General features: G+C 40.0%; 2 protein-coding genes across 6 annotated transcripts in view; both read right to left on the reverse strand.

The window, feature by feature from the left end:
* The window catches only part of grik1a (glutamate receptor, ionotropic, kainate 1a), a 34,462-nt gene extending 28,736 nt beyond the window's left edge, over positions 1 to 5,726 (reverse strand). Inside the window, exon 1 of one of the 3 annotated variants that reach the window (XM_084942461.1) lies at positions 5,287 to 5,724. In XM_084942461.1, coding sequence (XP_084798587.1) covers positions 5,287 to 5,413 — 127 coding nt within the window. In that variant the 5' untranslated portion in view covers positions 5,414 to 5,724. Of the gene's footprint in view, positions 1 to 5,286 lie in introns of all 3 variants that reach the window. The other 2 variants (XM_084942462.1, XM_084942463.1) reach the window with 2 other exon arrangements.
* A 1,278-nt stretch (positions 5,727 to 7,004) lies between these two features.
* The window catches only part of LOC146379141 (rho guanine nucleotide exchange factor TIAM1-like), a 50,887-nt gene continuing 42,979 nt past the window's right edge, over positions 7,005 to 14,912 (reverse strand). For all 3 annotated transcript variants that reach the window (XM_084942460.1, XM_084942459.1, XM_084942458.1), the window contains exons 19-29: positions 14,580 to 14,648; positions 14,343 to 14,468; positions 13,959 to 14,067; positions 13,649 to 13,828; positions 13,377 to 13,495; positions 13,167 to 13,275; positions 11,546 to 11,604; positions 11,119 to 11,215; positions 10,157 to 10,244; positions 9,535 to 9,707; positions 7,005 to 9,391 (exon numbers count right to left, since the gene is read on the reverse strand). In XM_084942460.1, the coding sequence (XP_084798586.1) occupies positions 8,760 to 9,391; positions 9,535 to 9,707; positions 10,157 to 10,244; positions 11,119 to 11,215; positions 11,546 to 11,604; positions 13,167 to 13,275; positions 13,377 to 13,495; positions 13,649 to 13,828; positions 13,959 to 14,067; positions 14,343 to 14,468; positions 14,580 to 14,648 (1,761 nt within the window). In that variant the 3' untranslated portion in view covers positions 7,005 to 8,759. The remainder of the gene's footprint in view (positions 9,392 to 9,534; positions 9,708 to 10,156; positions 10,245 to 11,118; positions 11,216 to 11,545; positions 11,605 to 13,166; positions 13,276 to 13,376; positions 13,496 to 13,648; positions 13,829 to 13,958; positions 14,068 to 14,342; positions 14,469 to 14,579; positions 14,649 to 14,912) is intronic.

The following is a 14,912-nucleotide window of genomic DNA, read 5'->3' on the forward strand; positions in this document are numbered from 1 at the left end:
GTGATGCCATAAAAAATGACCAATAATATGATACCAAAAAATCCCAGATCAGAGACAAAACCCAAGACGTTAACAATGTGTTTTAGTGAACTGCCACAAGATTCTCCTTTTTCATCAAAAAGACGTTTGATCTGATGACAATATGAGCTCATTTGCCATTTGCATAAAGATTACTGAGATATTTCAGTACTCTGGCACAATCTGGATACAAACTGTGTGCACAAATGAGGGGAGCTTAGTCTGCTGTGTTGCAGTATATCAAAGTCCCAATTTGTTTTTATGCAACACAGTTCCAAATGATGATCGATTTAACCGATTTTTCATCAGACATGAAGCCATCCAAATAATGTGGCTTCGGTAACCCTTACAAATTAGCAGTCATTATTTTAATGATTTTGTTGGTCAGAGACGATTGTTTTTGATGGGTTAGCGCTCTTTTCTTATGCAGAAATCAATTTTCTTTGAAGCCAGTATAGTCATTAAAGCTGTAACAAGCTGTCCCGGGGACTGCCACTAAAATCTAGTGTGGCTATTTTACATGTCAAAAGCCTTTTTGCCACATAAATATGAATACTGGGGGAAACAGCAACATCCATTAAGGTGTTTCACCATTTTTAGTTTACTTAAAAAGACACTATATTTTTCATTTTTTCTTTTATTGTCTTTTTCAGAGCCTTTCATTAACTCTTGTCTTCTTCTCTACTCTTATCCATGATTACTAAAACGGATGTTCCAGTCCTAATTTGTTTGCAAAAGTTTGTCTGGCACACACTGTAGTTGAGTCACCGGAGGGCAGTTAGACGTCAAACTGCCACTCAGTACCAGAGGTAGATGAAAGGTGGCGCTTTCTAACACTTCTGAAAGATCACTGAGCTGGATGAGTAAGAGAGTTCATCTCTTTGCTCACGATGACAGAAACTACAGCCATCAGTTACTCTGAAAACAGTCATTGCCACACACTTTGGACAGGCTATGAAGCCACAGGTAAGGGCAAATACATCTGGGAGGATATAAAAGGGGCCTCAGGTGTCGCACTGTCGTTCTGGCTGAGGAAAAATATAGGAAACATTTTGTTCTCAAGAGCAAATCGAGGGAGCTGTGTGACGGGCAAACAAGGCAAACGTGCAATTGGGGAAGTAAAAACTGAGGAGAGAAAGAGAAAATAGGGAGACACGGAGAGAAACAACACCAAGAAATTACTGCAAGGGCACCGAAAGGGCAAGGAGTGAAGTCATGGTGTACTGTGTCAACCGAGCGAGTTTTTTAAAAACATTTTCAATACAAGTGCAAAAACTCTGTGAGGTCAAATGATGTCATGATGTCTGATATTGCTTAGTAACAGAGAGAAATCTCGAAAATCAAAGCCAAGACACTCAACATCCTCTATATTTGACAAATTTCAAATACATAAACGTCTAAGAAGGAGACTTTAGATAAATTATTAGTTGACGTTTGCCATATTTTGGCCCTGGTTTTGAGATATGAAAGCCGTATGTTTATAGCTGAAATCATGCCCGACAGAGCCTCTCTCAGGTTCCAAAATCCTGTTCTCTGCCAGCATGCTGGACATGTACAGATGCCACTTTATTACTTGCAATCCTGAGTTTTATGAGACTGGAGGATCAATACATACAAATAAATAAGGTCAGTCAGGTAGTTTCATGACTGCAGCTTCTTCTTATGTCTCAAGGACAAAAATACTGGCTACCTACTTGATAACTGTGTTTCTGACAGAGCTCATTTAGCCATAGTCTGTCTGTCTATCTATCTATCTATCTATCTATCTATCTATCTATCTATCTATCTATCTATAGTATTTATATAACTGACCCCCTATGAGCAAGCACTTGGGGAAACAGTGGGAAGAAAAAACTCCCATTTAACATGAACAAACCTCTCGCGACAGCAGTGCCTCTTTTCCCCTTACTCCTCAACCAGCTGTGGCAGGAGGAAAAAAAGGGAAAGATGCAAATTATGGAAGAGAGAAGAAAAAATTTAATGACATTAGGAGTGAAATGAGAGGCGTAGGCAACTAATACATATTGCATCGTGGGGTGTGCTCCGGCAACCTAAGGCTATGGTAGCATAATAAGGATGGTTCAGGGTCACTTGATCCAGACATATAAGAATTATCAACAAATAAAGTTTTAAAAGTTTTGAGCGTGTTTGTCTGTACTCCACATGGTAGCTGCTTCCAGAGGAGAAGAGTCTGACAGCTGAAAGCTCTGGCTTCCTTCCTACTTTTGGAAATCCAGTAATCAGTAAGCTTGGCGTCAGTGAGCAAAGTTCTCTGTTGGGATGATATAATACTATGAGGTCTTTATGTTGGAGTCACATTATTTAAAACTTTGTTTGTGAGAAGCTTTTGAATCCACTTCTAGATTTAACAATGAAGCCAATGAAGAGAAGCCAATAACGTGCCAAAATGAAGTAATTTGCCCGAGAAGACATTCATTCATTTTCCTAATAGCTTTTCTTAAGTGTTGGAATAAAATCAGGTAATCTATAATATTAATCAGGTCCTCTGTTTATAAATGTAGGTTACAGCTCCTGCTCAGCTTTAGCAAATCGATTTAAAAGATGGCAACACCTGGAGCCAAACGTTGCAGTTCTTTGATTTCTCCTTCTTCTTCTCACTCTCTCTCTCTCTCGCTCTCTCTCTCTCTCTCACGCACACACACACACACACACACACACACACACACAAAGACATTGATATTATCTGTATGTAAATGTTTTGGAGTTGTGAATTATTTCTGGGCTTGTGTTGTTTAAGAAGTCTGAACCACCAAAACTGAACACATCGGTCCTGAATTATCATGAATTTTAATGTGTAACCAAGGGCTACACTCCTGATGATAAAACCATGTGCATGTGCAGCTGGACTTCACAACAAACAGGAACCAATGCTATGCATGCAAAACAAAATTTAAATGTGTGGGTATGAAGATTATTAAAAGATAATAATAATTGAAGCTGACAGGTTGTAATCCACTTGGCTAATGTAAGCTCTGTTTTAGAAATCAACCATTTAGCAACTTGTTATAACACCCAGGCCCCACCCCCAACACTCAGAAATGTCTCATATTTATTTTTTCTTCACTTCTTAAAACATGCAACCTCGGCTTTGTAGACTGATGTATAGTTTTGCTGAGCTTGACACAAGAGACAATATTGTCCAATTAATCTGCAGAAGAACCAAAGTGCCTCTTTACCAAATGTGGGTTCACTGGACAACTTAAATACATAGTAGATCCAATATACAATTTACAAATGTAATGTGGAAACTTGAAACATCAGGCCACATACAAGAGTGGGCTTTTCAGTAGAGACAGTGTGGCTGTTAAAGAAGAACAAAAATGGAATATTTATCAGTTCTTTACAGAATCCTTAATCCTTGTCTTAACAGACAACTTAGCAAAGAGCCTATTTTAAATAGTGTCTTTAGGGACTTTGTTTCTAACAGTCTGTTGCAAAAACATATTTGTTTCCAAATTCTTCTGTTGAGTTTACAAAAATACCAAAGATAACACAGTTTGACAGGGATAAAATCGTATTTTTCACCGAAAATATGATTCCCTAAGCACTATTACACAAAAACTTGGCAAATCTCTTGGCAGTATCACTAAAAATATTAGGAAACTGAAAAAGTGAGAACAGGAACAGACACTGCAGGGCTGAAATCTATCTATAGCAGATGAACAGTATCTAAAGGTCATGTCCTTAGGAAATAGGAGAAATACTGACATAAGACATGAGAGATGCATCTGACCCTTCAGCTGATCAACAAAACTTCATCAGAAATGATCTCAGTGGAAGGGTGGCTGTCAAGAAGTCTCTCTTAAAGAAGGAAAACAGTCCAAAGAAACTGTGGAGGCACTGTGGTGCTGCATTTCATCCAGTGGTGTTGGAGATTTTGTCAAAATTGATGGAATTATGAACACAGGAAAGTACCATCACACGGAGGAAGCCAATGATTTTTTTTTTTTTCCAGTATGATGATGATCCTAAACACACTGCCAATGCAGTAAAAGCATACTGGTAAAAAATACTACTCAAGAAGCCCAGAGAACTATCTCTCAAGACTACTAACAGAAATTACAAAAAATTTCAAGCATAAAGGTTTTCACACCAAAAATTGGACTTTCAAGCTCATTATAATAGAACAGAATTCTCAAATACTGTATTTTCAGGTATATTTGCAGATAATTCAATTAATCACTGCATCTAGTTTCCATTTTCCCAGCAAAATATGACTAAATGAAGGGTGGCTGAACACCATGGAACTTTAATATATATTCTTTAGATGTATAAAACATAAAATAAAATAACTCCTTTAGCCTATTGCTAAAACCAAAGATTCAAATGGGTGGCAGTGTATTCAGTCAATTAGATCCACATATTCGAGTCTGGTCTGACTCAAAGCCTGAAAGTGATATGCTTGGATAATGAACACAGCCCTCAGTGCTCACCAAGCTCCTCCTGTCTAATCAAATCTAGGTGTAGCCTTCTGATTCCTCACCTCTACTAAGTTGATGACAGCAGGATTGAGAATAACTGGCGGGCATATTTTGAATGAAAATGTCTCCAACATGAGTGTGTGAGGCCATGACAATATCCAGAGAAGAATCAATAATCTATTACTTTTACGTCTTTGTGTGAAACCGTAAGCACAGAGAGCCTCGTGCAAACCCACTGATGGTGAAACAACTGTTCACGAGCTTGTTTCTGTCAGAACTGCAGCATTTGTAATTAAAAACATTGATCCGCCGCATTTCAAGACTTTCTATATAATTACATTTACCAGCAAGTTGGTGTCTAGTGAAGATGATGAATTAAACAGAGGTGTGAGTTTAAATTTATTTTATTTTAGTCAGAGGGGATATTTATCTTGTATTGATTTCTATGTAAACTATCTTTCTCACATTGCTGTTTATATAGTAATGAAAATGCAAAACACTGAATCTGTGGCAAATCGATCTCCTTAAATACGCGAGTAAAGTTGTCAAAGTATTTTTTTTGAAGCTGTACGGTAATCGTTTCCTTTGTATTGACCCTCAGAGAAGCTTAATCCCAATCATTAATAATAATAGCGCAATCACTTTCGATGTGTATACAGGCTGAAAATTCGGATGCAAAACGACCATCGCAGACCCAGAGTGTTCTTAAATCTCAAAGGGAAAATGAAACAGGTCACACAAACGCTAGACTTTCGTTCTGACTGTTCAGTCAATTTACAAACGCGGGGAAACGACATCAGCACCGTGCGTAAACTGTTGCGCTTACCGATTCTGAGGACTTGCGTGGAGCTCAGAAAGAGCTGAGCCGCGAAAAGAAAATAGCCAAAAAGTATCTTTCTTTCTTCCATTATTCTCCCTCTGGTTCTCGAAGTCACGGCAAATGTCGAGACCATGACAGACAGAAGCAGCTTCTAAACGAGCCCGTGCACACCTGACGCGCCATGCCAGCGCGCAACCCAAGTTTTATTCCCAATTTGATGATCCCACTCTGCATTACTCCATCGCGCAGAAGAAACCAAAGACGACGACAACAATTTCCACGTGTCCAACTTTCACATGCAAAGTCAAATCAAGTCACGTCTTCTTAACATAGCTGGCTGCGGTGGGCTACAGCAAACGCGTCCACGAGAGTCCGTGCGCCTCCGAGGATGCAGATGCCAGAGGGGAGTGAGGGCGCACGAGTCGGGCCAAGCGAGCTTAAATTCAATTAGCTTCCGGTGAGCATTTTCAGAATAGAACTCAAACCTGCCTCGTCGTGGAGGTTTTGCAAAAATACGTAGTAGGTAATGGATGGAGTTTCTTTCTTTCTTTCTTTCTTTCTTTCTTTCTTTCTTTCTTTCTTTCTTTTTGCTTGATTTAAAAATATGCATTGACCCAAAGTGTGTAGACGATACGTTATGAACGTTCGAATAAAGATTTTGACATTTATTACCGAATTTCAATCAACTATTTGGAATCACATTGAATCATGTTTTTTTTTTTTTCCTAATGGTAATCAGAATTAATTTTGTCAAACTTTCAAAGCTTTTACTCTGAAGGTACTCGCGGTCTGTTTCAGCTCGTTTTTGCTAGTTTGGCTGCAGTTGCTTTGGATTAAGGAGCATGGCAGATGGATTGGCAGCGGTTCGCCCCACCGGTCCTGATGAGAGGAGAATAATCTTCAGGTTACAGGGCAGAGGCCAGATTATCTCTCACTACAGGCAAAAACGAGGTTTTTATCTGATTGGATCACTGGATGCCTTCCCATTCAGTCCCATGACTCTCACAAGGCAGCAAAAATAACGAATTGTTGTGTAATGCGTTTTAACATCCCTGAAAGAGAATTGGCTCAATCATAATGACTTCCGGTGGAGAATAATTTTTATTACCTTGTGGAGGAAACTCATCTGTCCACTACTTGACTGAAAGCTCCATGGGGTTTGCCAACTCTGGGCTACTGCTTAATATTGTGACATTTAAAAACGGGCAAAGACACCAACAACCTGGCATCTCACAATCTTGCAAGCCTCAAGCAAAAACTCATCACATCAGAAATGACATTTGTTTATCAGGATGTTTGCGAGCTCTCTAAAATATGGGAGCCAAGTGATCTAAAACAACCAGACAGCTCAACCTGGAGCCCTGACAAACAGCCTATAGACAAACTTAATTAACTCAGAAAATGACCAGCCTGCGTCTCCAGAAATAGGCCTCGGGCAATGGTCCTGGACAAAAAAAAAGGGGGGGGGGGCCTCGTCTGATATGAATACCGAGCAGAGTCGTTTTTTTCTGTGCCACACATGTAGAATCCCTGACACTCCAGCAGAAGCACGGGTAAATGTATCCTTGTATCCACAACAAGGATACATTTTAAACAGAATTGGTGTGTACAGCTTCTTTGTGGGGAAAATTAATTACGACAGATAATGCGACAATAAATTGTGGTTGTTGGCTGCAGAAAATGAGTTGCTTTGACAACGAAGAAATGGAACATTCACACCAAACTACATTTAGAAAAAGATTTATTTTTACATTAAAAAAAAAATCAAAAATGCTCCACAGTTTTAAACGTACAAAAGGGATGGGGTCGGGGGTCAAAGGGAATCATTTGCTTCCAAGGACAAGTGATTTTACCTCAGTCTCAAGACCGTACTGACCATTCTGAGCCAGCTGGCTAAAATCTAAGAAACCAGCTTTATCATTAAAAAGACAGAATTAAGAAGAGAGTATATCATTTCCATCCATGTTCCTTTCATTCTGAAACGTAGCTGCTTACACATCCCCCCGACACACACACACAAACAGTTGGGTATTAAGTGCTTGTTCGATACATCCATTAAGGTGCGCATGACTATGTTGAGCACAGCAATCAGCAGGTTGTTATTGTTGTGACGACAAAGTGAAACAGCACAGCCTGGTGGACAGGGGTAGTAACGCAGAAGTGGAAATATACATAGAAAATGCCACACGACAAAAGTCAACGTAACAGATGAAAGCTGAGGATGACGTCTGAATCCATTAGAGCAGTTGTGGGCAAATAATTTTCCTCAAGGGGCCACATGAGAAGCTGGAACTATTGATTAATACTGAGCAGAATGGATTTGATCAGTATTCAATTTGTGACCCCTGACGGGAGGTGAATCGCCCAGTCCTGTATTTGAGTGAAGCTGGTCAACTGCATGACCGGCCCCCCCTTTAAATTATAGTACAGTCACTAACACGGTCCTTTCAAACACAAGAGACAATTCAAGTAAACAGGACTATAGAAATTAGTCTGGTATTTATCACAGACATGAAGATGACATGGCCTCAGTGGCAAAAAAAAAAGAGTCCAGAATAATAATGGACTTGATGAAATCAATTAGTTACCAAAATAAAAAGACATTTTATTTGAGAAACACAATTAAAGACTCATCATTCACACAAAGGGAAAAATAGAAGCTTGTTTCTGGCAGCAAACACACAAAAGGTAGTTTGTAACACTGGGCATCTGAATGTGATGTAAACATTGAAAAATTACAGTATTTTTTTGAAGGCAGTAATTAAATAAAGTACAAGGTAAGGATATGAGAGGAGACAGTGAGCTTCAAAATATTTTTATACAGCTATACAAGTCAACAGCACTCTATTGTTCTCCTGATTATACACTGTTGTGTAGCTGATATTAAGTTAAATATTTGATTTTTTTTTACAAAGCACAATAAAGCTAGTTAGATGTCACCGTCCTTTATGCAGCAGTCGTTAAGCCAAAAGCCCCTGAAGAAAAAAAACGAAAAAAAAATGTAACACAGCCCTTGAGTGTTCGAATACAAACGTCAGAAAAATATAAACACCCACATTCCTGTGTTGAAAAATAGACTTTTTGGCCTGAAGGTCACAGTTCAGTGGTGATGTCTCCTCTGTAAAATGTGTGCGTGGTGCAGTAGCTGCCTTTACTTTCTGTGTCTGTGCACACATGCACTTACTGTATGTTTATCCACATGAAGACACGCTTGCTCATTGACTCGCGTGCACATCCAGTGCTGTGTTCCTCATATGTTTACCTACACTTCCTTGTTACTTTTTCCCCCCCTCTGGGTGCTTCAGTACTTCAGGATTGTCAGAACACGGGAGGATCTGGGTGAGGTGGAAGGAGAGGGTTGTGCAGAGATACAGGCAGGATTTGTTGAGGTTCCCCAAATTCTACACTTTTAAAGCTTTTATCTGTCCTCACACCTTTTCTTTGACTCCTACATTATCCTACATAATCTTCATCATCTATCAGAAGACGTCACTGTTGGCAAAGTCATCCCGCCGCACCCAGATGACATCGTGGTCCTGGTTTGTGGCCCCCTCCACAGCACACTGCTTCAAGGAAGCAACCTTTAAAGTTGAGGTTGCACTGCTCGGGAGAGAGGCACCGCAGGAAGTTATGGAGTCTACCAAGCTGGAGTCATCCCCATGCTTTGTTCGATCAGCGTCCTCCTCCTGCATGATCTCACACTCTGCTCCTCCATTCAGGTTGATGTCTTTGCCCTGTAGGTTCAGTCCTTTCATCTGCTCCTCCAGGTTGTCAAGTTTCGTCGACATGGCTCGGACAGACGTGCAGTACTCGTCGTCGTCGCTCAAAATGTCCGTCTCCTTCACCTGCCCGGCATCGGTGCCCTCACACTGATTTTCATAGCAGCCCAGGTTGAACTGCTCTTCCACCCAGCGGTCCGTGTCCTCTCCCTGAGGTTTGCAAGGCTGAAGTTGATCAGACAAGTCGGATTTGGAGCAAGGGCGGGAAGGACGAGACGAGGGGTCTTCATGAGTGCTATTGTTGTTGTCTCCGTGGAAAACCAGGTCTGTATCGATGGTGATGCGGTTCCTCACCAACCGCCTGCGAGCTAGCGTTCGAGATGGAGCTGAGGCTAAACAGAGAAAGATAGAAAGGCGTCACCAGTCAAGGTCATTACTCTCAACCCAAACTAAACTGAGAAGATTTTAGTTAACTGAAATAAGCATGTTTGTCTGCATTGCGATTGAAACAGAACATATATTCAAACTCTGTCACCTGCTCTGTTCATGGTGGGCCGCACCCCTTTAAGAGCAGAAAGACGCTTGCCCCCAAATGGGACATACTGCTGGCTGGGGGGAAGACACTCTGTCTTAAGAAGCTGCCGTCGTTGCTTCTCCCTAAGGATGGAGTGAACTGCTTTCAGGAAGTCCTTCTTACTCTCTGGAGAACTGCAGATCAGACAAGAAAACATGAAAGACCATGAAAATATTGTAAGAGAGAGGTAGCTTCAGTTTGATGGGGTTCTAACTCCCCCCCCAATCTTCATTTTTGTAACTGCTGGGGGTCTGCTAACTGTTTCATGCTCTTATTTTAAAACCAGAGCACCTAAACTTTGGAACGCTCTTCCTCAGCCTATCAGGTCAGCTGAATCATTGCCTAGTTTTGAAAGACTGCTAAAAATAATTTCTATAGGTTCTCTTTTCTTCAATCTTTTGCCAATTATCTGTGGCCTTTTGTGTGTATGCAGGAAAAAATGACCATGACTTTGTGAAACATGTATAAATATGTACATTTAATTTAAAAAATATAATGTTTTGAACTGTTTTTTTTAAAAGTGCTATTCAAATAACGTTATTATTCATGTTCATACGTTTTGAATCTGTATGTGCAGTTTTACCTGAAGCACAACTGGAAGCTTCTCTCTGGTCTTCCTTCAGATTCAGACCTCGTGTGGACAATTTCACAGTCCGCCGTGGCCTCTGAGTCTGAGAAAAGGCCCAGAAGAGAAAAGATGTGAAATACATTTGCAGAAGTATTCAGTTAATTTCCATCATCAATTTCTTTTCCCTTAACAACAGGCCATTAGGCAGATAAACAGCCTTGTTTGGGCTGAATCGCCGGAGGGTGATTTAAAGTTCACTTAGGACACAGAGAAGATGTGAGAAAGAAGGCATGCAGATCTACTAATGAGTATTTATCTGTTGTGTCTACAAAAGGTTATTTATTTTCTGCAGGAGAGGAAAGCAGCATCACTGACAGGCCTCCAAAGCATCTTAAGCTTCTGTCACAAAATGCTGACTTATAACCGGTTATTTTGGGGAACAGGGTAACATGCAAATGATCTTTTCAATGATCTTGGCATAAAAACTAAAAAAGAGCAATTTTGCCTTGGAATAGTCTGGTTATGGCTTTAAGCACTTTAAGGTTGGGCTATAATCTAGTAGATGTTTTTGGATGACCTGATAAATTAATGAATGCATTAAACAAGTCATAGCCTCTAACACATAGAAAATCCAAAATCCTTTCATGATTTTCCCTCATTTCTTCATGAAAACACTTTTATTAATGTAAATTTTGAGCTTATCGCTACTCTTCCTAAAAAAAAAAAAAAAATGTTGATATGTTGGGGTTCCAGTTGTTGTCCAACATATTCATACATTATAGACTAATGGTCAAATAATACATTTTTATTGCACAGGTCTTCTATTTGAAGATATGCTATAACTAAATCCATGTGTTTCTGGTGTAATTAGTCCATTCATGTTTATGTAAAACTCCAAATCAGTCCTCAAAATGCTAACAGTACCTAAGGGAAAAGATTAAAAATTGCTGCATGTTACTATATTTAAATATACTCACTTGGGAGGGTTCGGACTTGCAGAGAATCGGTTGCAATCATGTGACGGAAGCGGATGGGATCTTTTTCATCGCCCCCAGACCCGCGATGAGATGCACCCTGAAAGATAGAGACTGGTCAGATATTTAATGCATAACCGCTGCAGTGCATCAATATGACAGCAGAGAGCATCAGAGTGCAGGGAGAGAGAGGGTTCATTGAACAGACACGAGTATCTACTATACTGTACTATGGGGAGCGTGCACACACGCAGTTATTGCAGCTGCCAATAACTGCCCTCACACAACCATGAAACATTAGCTTAATTATTTCTGTCCCCCATGCAATGTAAAAAGAGAACACATTAAAAGCACTTCAGAGGATGTGCACCCTCCATCACTGTGTGTCGTAAAATGCAATTAAAATTAAAAGTCAAAAAAAGGTACTTACAATTTTTTTCCTGTGCTTAGAGCAGTCCTTGTAGACAAATACAACTGCTGTTTTGAACACTGCATGCGGGCAGAGAGAGAGAGAGGGGGGGAAAAAAGAAGTGAGAGAATTGATTAACAGGGTCTGCATTCGTTCTTTGTGCAACAAGCAACTTCTACTCACTGTCGCCTTGCCCAAGAAAGCAAATATAATAAGCAAATGTAATATTTATTGTCAAAAGTGTCTCAGCTGAGTGCATTTTAAAACACATCCCAGGCACTTCTGAGTAGGTGTGTGAGAACTGCATATCACACCATTAATAATCACTTCACCCAAAAAGTGAAAAACAATGTAAAGATCCCAGTTTGCATGACTGGGTCCATTTGCCCATTAACTGAAAAAGCACTGAGCAGTACCAAAGCCTGACAGTAAAGCCTCACACGAAACAGTAAAGTATTCATAAATGCAGAGCAAGTGCTCTTTCATAAAAATGTAACTGCATGTAGCTCCTCTTATAAGTTTAGAAATGTTCATGATGAACAAGAATGTCATGGCAACACTGGTTTATTTTCTGGGATGATATTTTTACATCTTTGACATAAAAAAAAGGTGCAAAAGTTGTGGTTTATTACATACATGACAGCTTCTGCTTGGTCACATATTTGAAACAACTTGTTTTGGCAGCATAAATAGTTTCCCAGACAGACCACATATTTGCCATCGTTTGTGGAGACCGTTCTAAAATGTTTATCCTAGCCCCGTTCATCCATCACTGCAGGTGTTCATTGAGTTGAATGCATCACCTTTATCTCTCCAACATACCTCCAGTCTCTTTATCTGATCTGACCTCAAATTTATACTGGGTTCAGTGCAGTTAGCTGCAAACTCAGGTTCCTCTTACAGATCCTGACCATCAGAACCAAGTTCTTCTGAGCTGAGGGTTGTAGATTATTCCGAGAGATATTCTTGAGTTGTGTTAATCTTCAGTCATATCTACACTGAGCTTCTGAGACTTTCCCGTTGCACTGTGTGCCAATTGAGCCAATGAGAGTTTAAGTAAAGTTAAGTAGCTTTCAGCACCACTGAATTAATAATCTAAGTTTACGTCATTTCAATTTAAAACAGGACGGCACATTACTTAGCATTAGTACTTGGATCCATTATGTAAATGTGACAGCAATTTTTCGTCTGCAGTCCCTTATGTGGGTGTTGATTTCTATTAATTGTGCTTGTTCTGCCCCATGAAAAAAAACCTGTTAAAATTATGAAAAATAGAATATAATAATGACATTCATGTCCATTATGCAAACTTCCAGCTTCAGCTGCATCTATGGCAGAGTGCACTAGAATTAGCGATGCTTGGTCTACACAGGTTTTTAATCTATCCTGTGCATAAAGACACAAACTGTATATTGACCTTTTTTGATTATTTATAAAGAAGAGCTGAGGCTGAAAATGAAACCTATGATAACTCAAAATGTAGACAGTTGATCAGCTTAGGTTTGTAATCACATTAAACATCAGTACAACAAATCCCCACTTTATGGAGACTCTGTCATATTGTAGGTATATCTCTGTGTTATGTAAGGAGGTATTCCCGGCAGCCTGAATTTCAGGTGGTAAAATCTACATAAAACCGTACCAAAAGCAGCTAAATCCGGGTCCTTTTTGCTCTTGGCCAAAGAGGTTTGAGGGTTTATCCATGCCACCGTAGAATGTAGTAAAAGATCCCCCATCGAGAGGTCAGCCACCTGTGATGCATAAAGTAAAAAAAAAAAACATGTTAAAAAAAAAGCAAATAAGTCACAGGATCATTCACTGGGCTTAAGGCTGATACATTAATGTGTTCTACCTCTTTTTTATCAGCAGTCTGCTCGTTGATCAGCTGGTCAAAAACAGCGCCGTACTCCTCATGAAGCTTTTGCATCTCATTGATGTGACTTGCAACTTTGTTCATGGCCTTAATTGCAACTACATGGGGCAAATATTTATAGTTAAAACCCCAAATCATTGATTCACCAACACCATATCCTGAATATACAAAGTTCTATGTAGCAGGCGAGTAGACGATGATGCACCATTTCACCACAGTTTTAAATGCTCAATGAAAAAAAGGATACTTACCATCAAGGTGGTAGTGTTCCTCACTGTCCGGGTCAGTGAGAGAATAGAGCTCCCTTAGCAGAAGTGGATACTTCAGCACTCTTTGGATTGGTTTGATCAGGTAAGACTCGAGAGTGGATGAATGTTGCTGTCTGGGATTTTTCTCAGCCAGGAAAGCCTTGAATTCTGGATCGGTCTTTGCTGGAGGAGCGGAAATTTAAACACCGATTTATTTTGTGTAAGGCACAAGATAACGCAAAGACTTGCTTTTAAAAATAGTAAGGGGTGACTGCATGCTTGACATGAGGCAAGAAGCTGTTAATGTTTTTACCTTTAGCGAGGACCTTTGGGACTTTGGTGTGACTGGCGCAGAAGGCGCTGTAAATCTTAAAGCGATCAGCATAATACAGGAATGACCCACCCAACGAGAACAGCACCTTCTGCAAAAACAGACAAGCATAACATACAATCATAAGATTATATGACCGCGGTTAAATGATGGTATCGCACATTATGTGGAAATTCCAATTTTGAGAAGCTGCTAAATAAGAAAAAGTCTCAACTGTTTTGTTTTGTTTGTTTGATTAACATAAGCTCTTTATTATGCGTTATACAAACAGCAGTACCAAGGGGGAGTGTTCCCTAAATGAGACAAAATAATTAGAGGATTTGAAGCCAAATGAAGCAGTTGGGTCTAAAATCAACATTCCTTCACCTTAAATTGCTCCACCCTTTCCAGCCTCTCCTGGTCTGGCATCAGCCTGATTCCATCTTCCAGCGTGCGTAGGAACTCCACCTGGAATTCCACCATCTCTCCGAGGTTACCAAACAAAACGTCCAGCTGCAACACACATCACTGTCAGCACTACTTTGGAGCAAAAATCGTGTATAGGTTATGGTATCTAAGCAGTTTATTTCAATTCTTGGATAATAAATATCAAGTGAAGAGTACCTCATCCTGAGTCAGGAAGCTCTTTTCCTGCAAAGGTTTCAAGTAGCGCTCTATTAGGCAGTTCAGATCCTGAATGAGACAGATATAATCAAGATCAGCCTGTCATTAGATGCTCAAGGAGGAATGAGGCATGTCTTGTGTCTGTTGATTTGAAGGCTATTTATTGAATCATTTGCAAAGATTTTAAAGAATGGAAAGAAGTCAACCCCTTGCGGGTTTCAACATGACTCACACTGACACAAATGTATTTCAGCGACGATGACACAGGAACACACTTGGCAAAACATTTGTGAGTCTGAGACCGTAGCTGCATTCTTACGGCACGCTCAAAGA

This window comes from Perissodus microlepis, chromosome 10, assembly GCF_051167445.1.
Source record: "Perissodus microlepis isolate ML-2025 ecotype Zambia chromosome 10, ASM5116744v1, whole genome shotgun sequence".
In the NCBI taxonomy this organism is placed as follows: Eukaryota; Metazoa; Chordata; class Actinopteri; order Cichliformes; family Cichlidae; genus Perissodus; species Perissodus microlepis.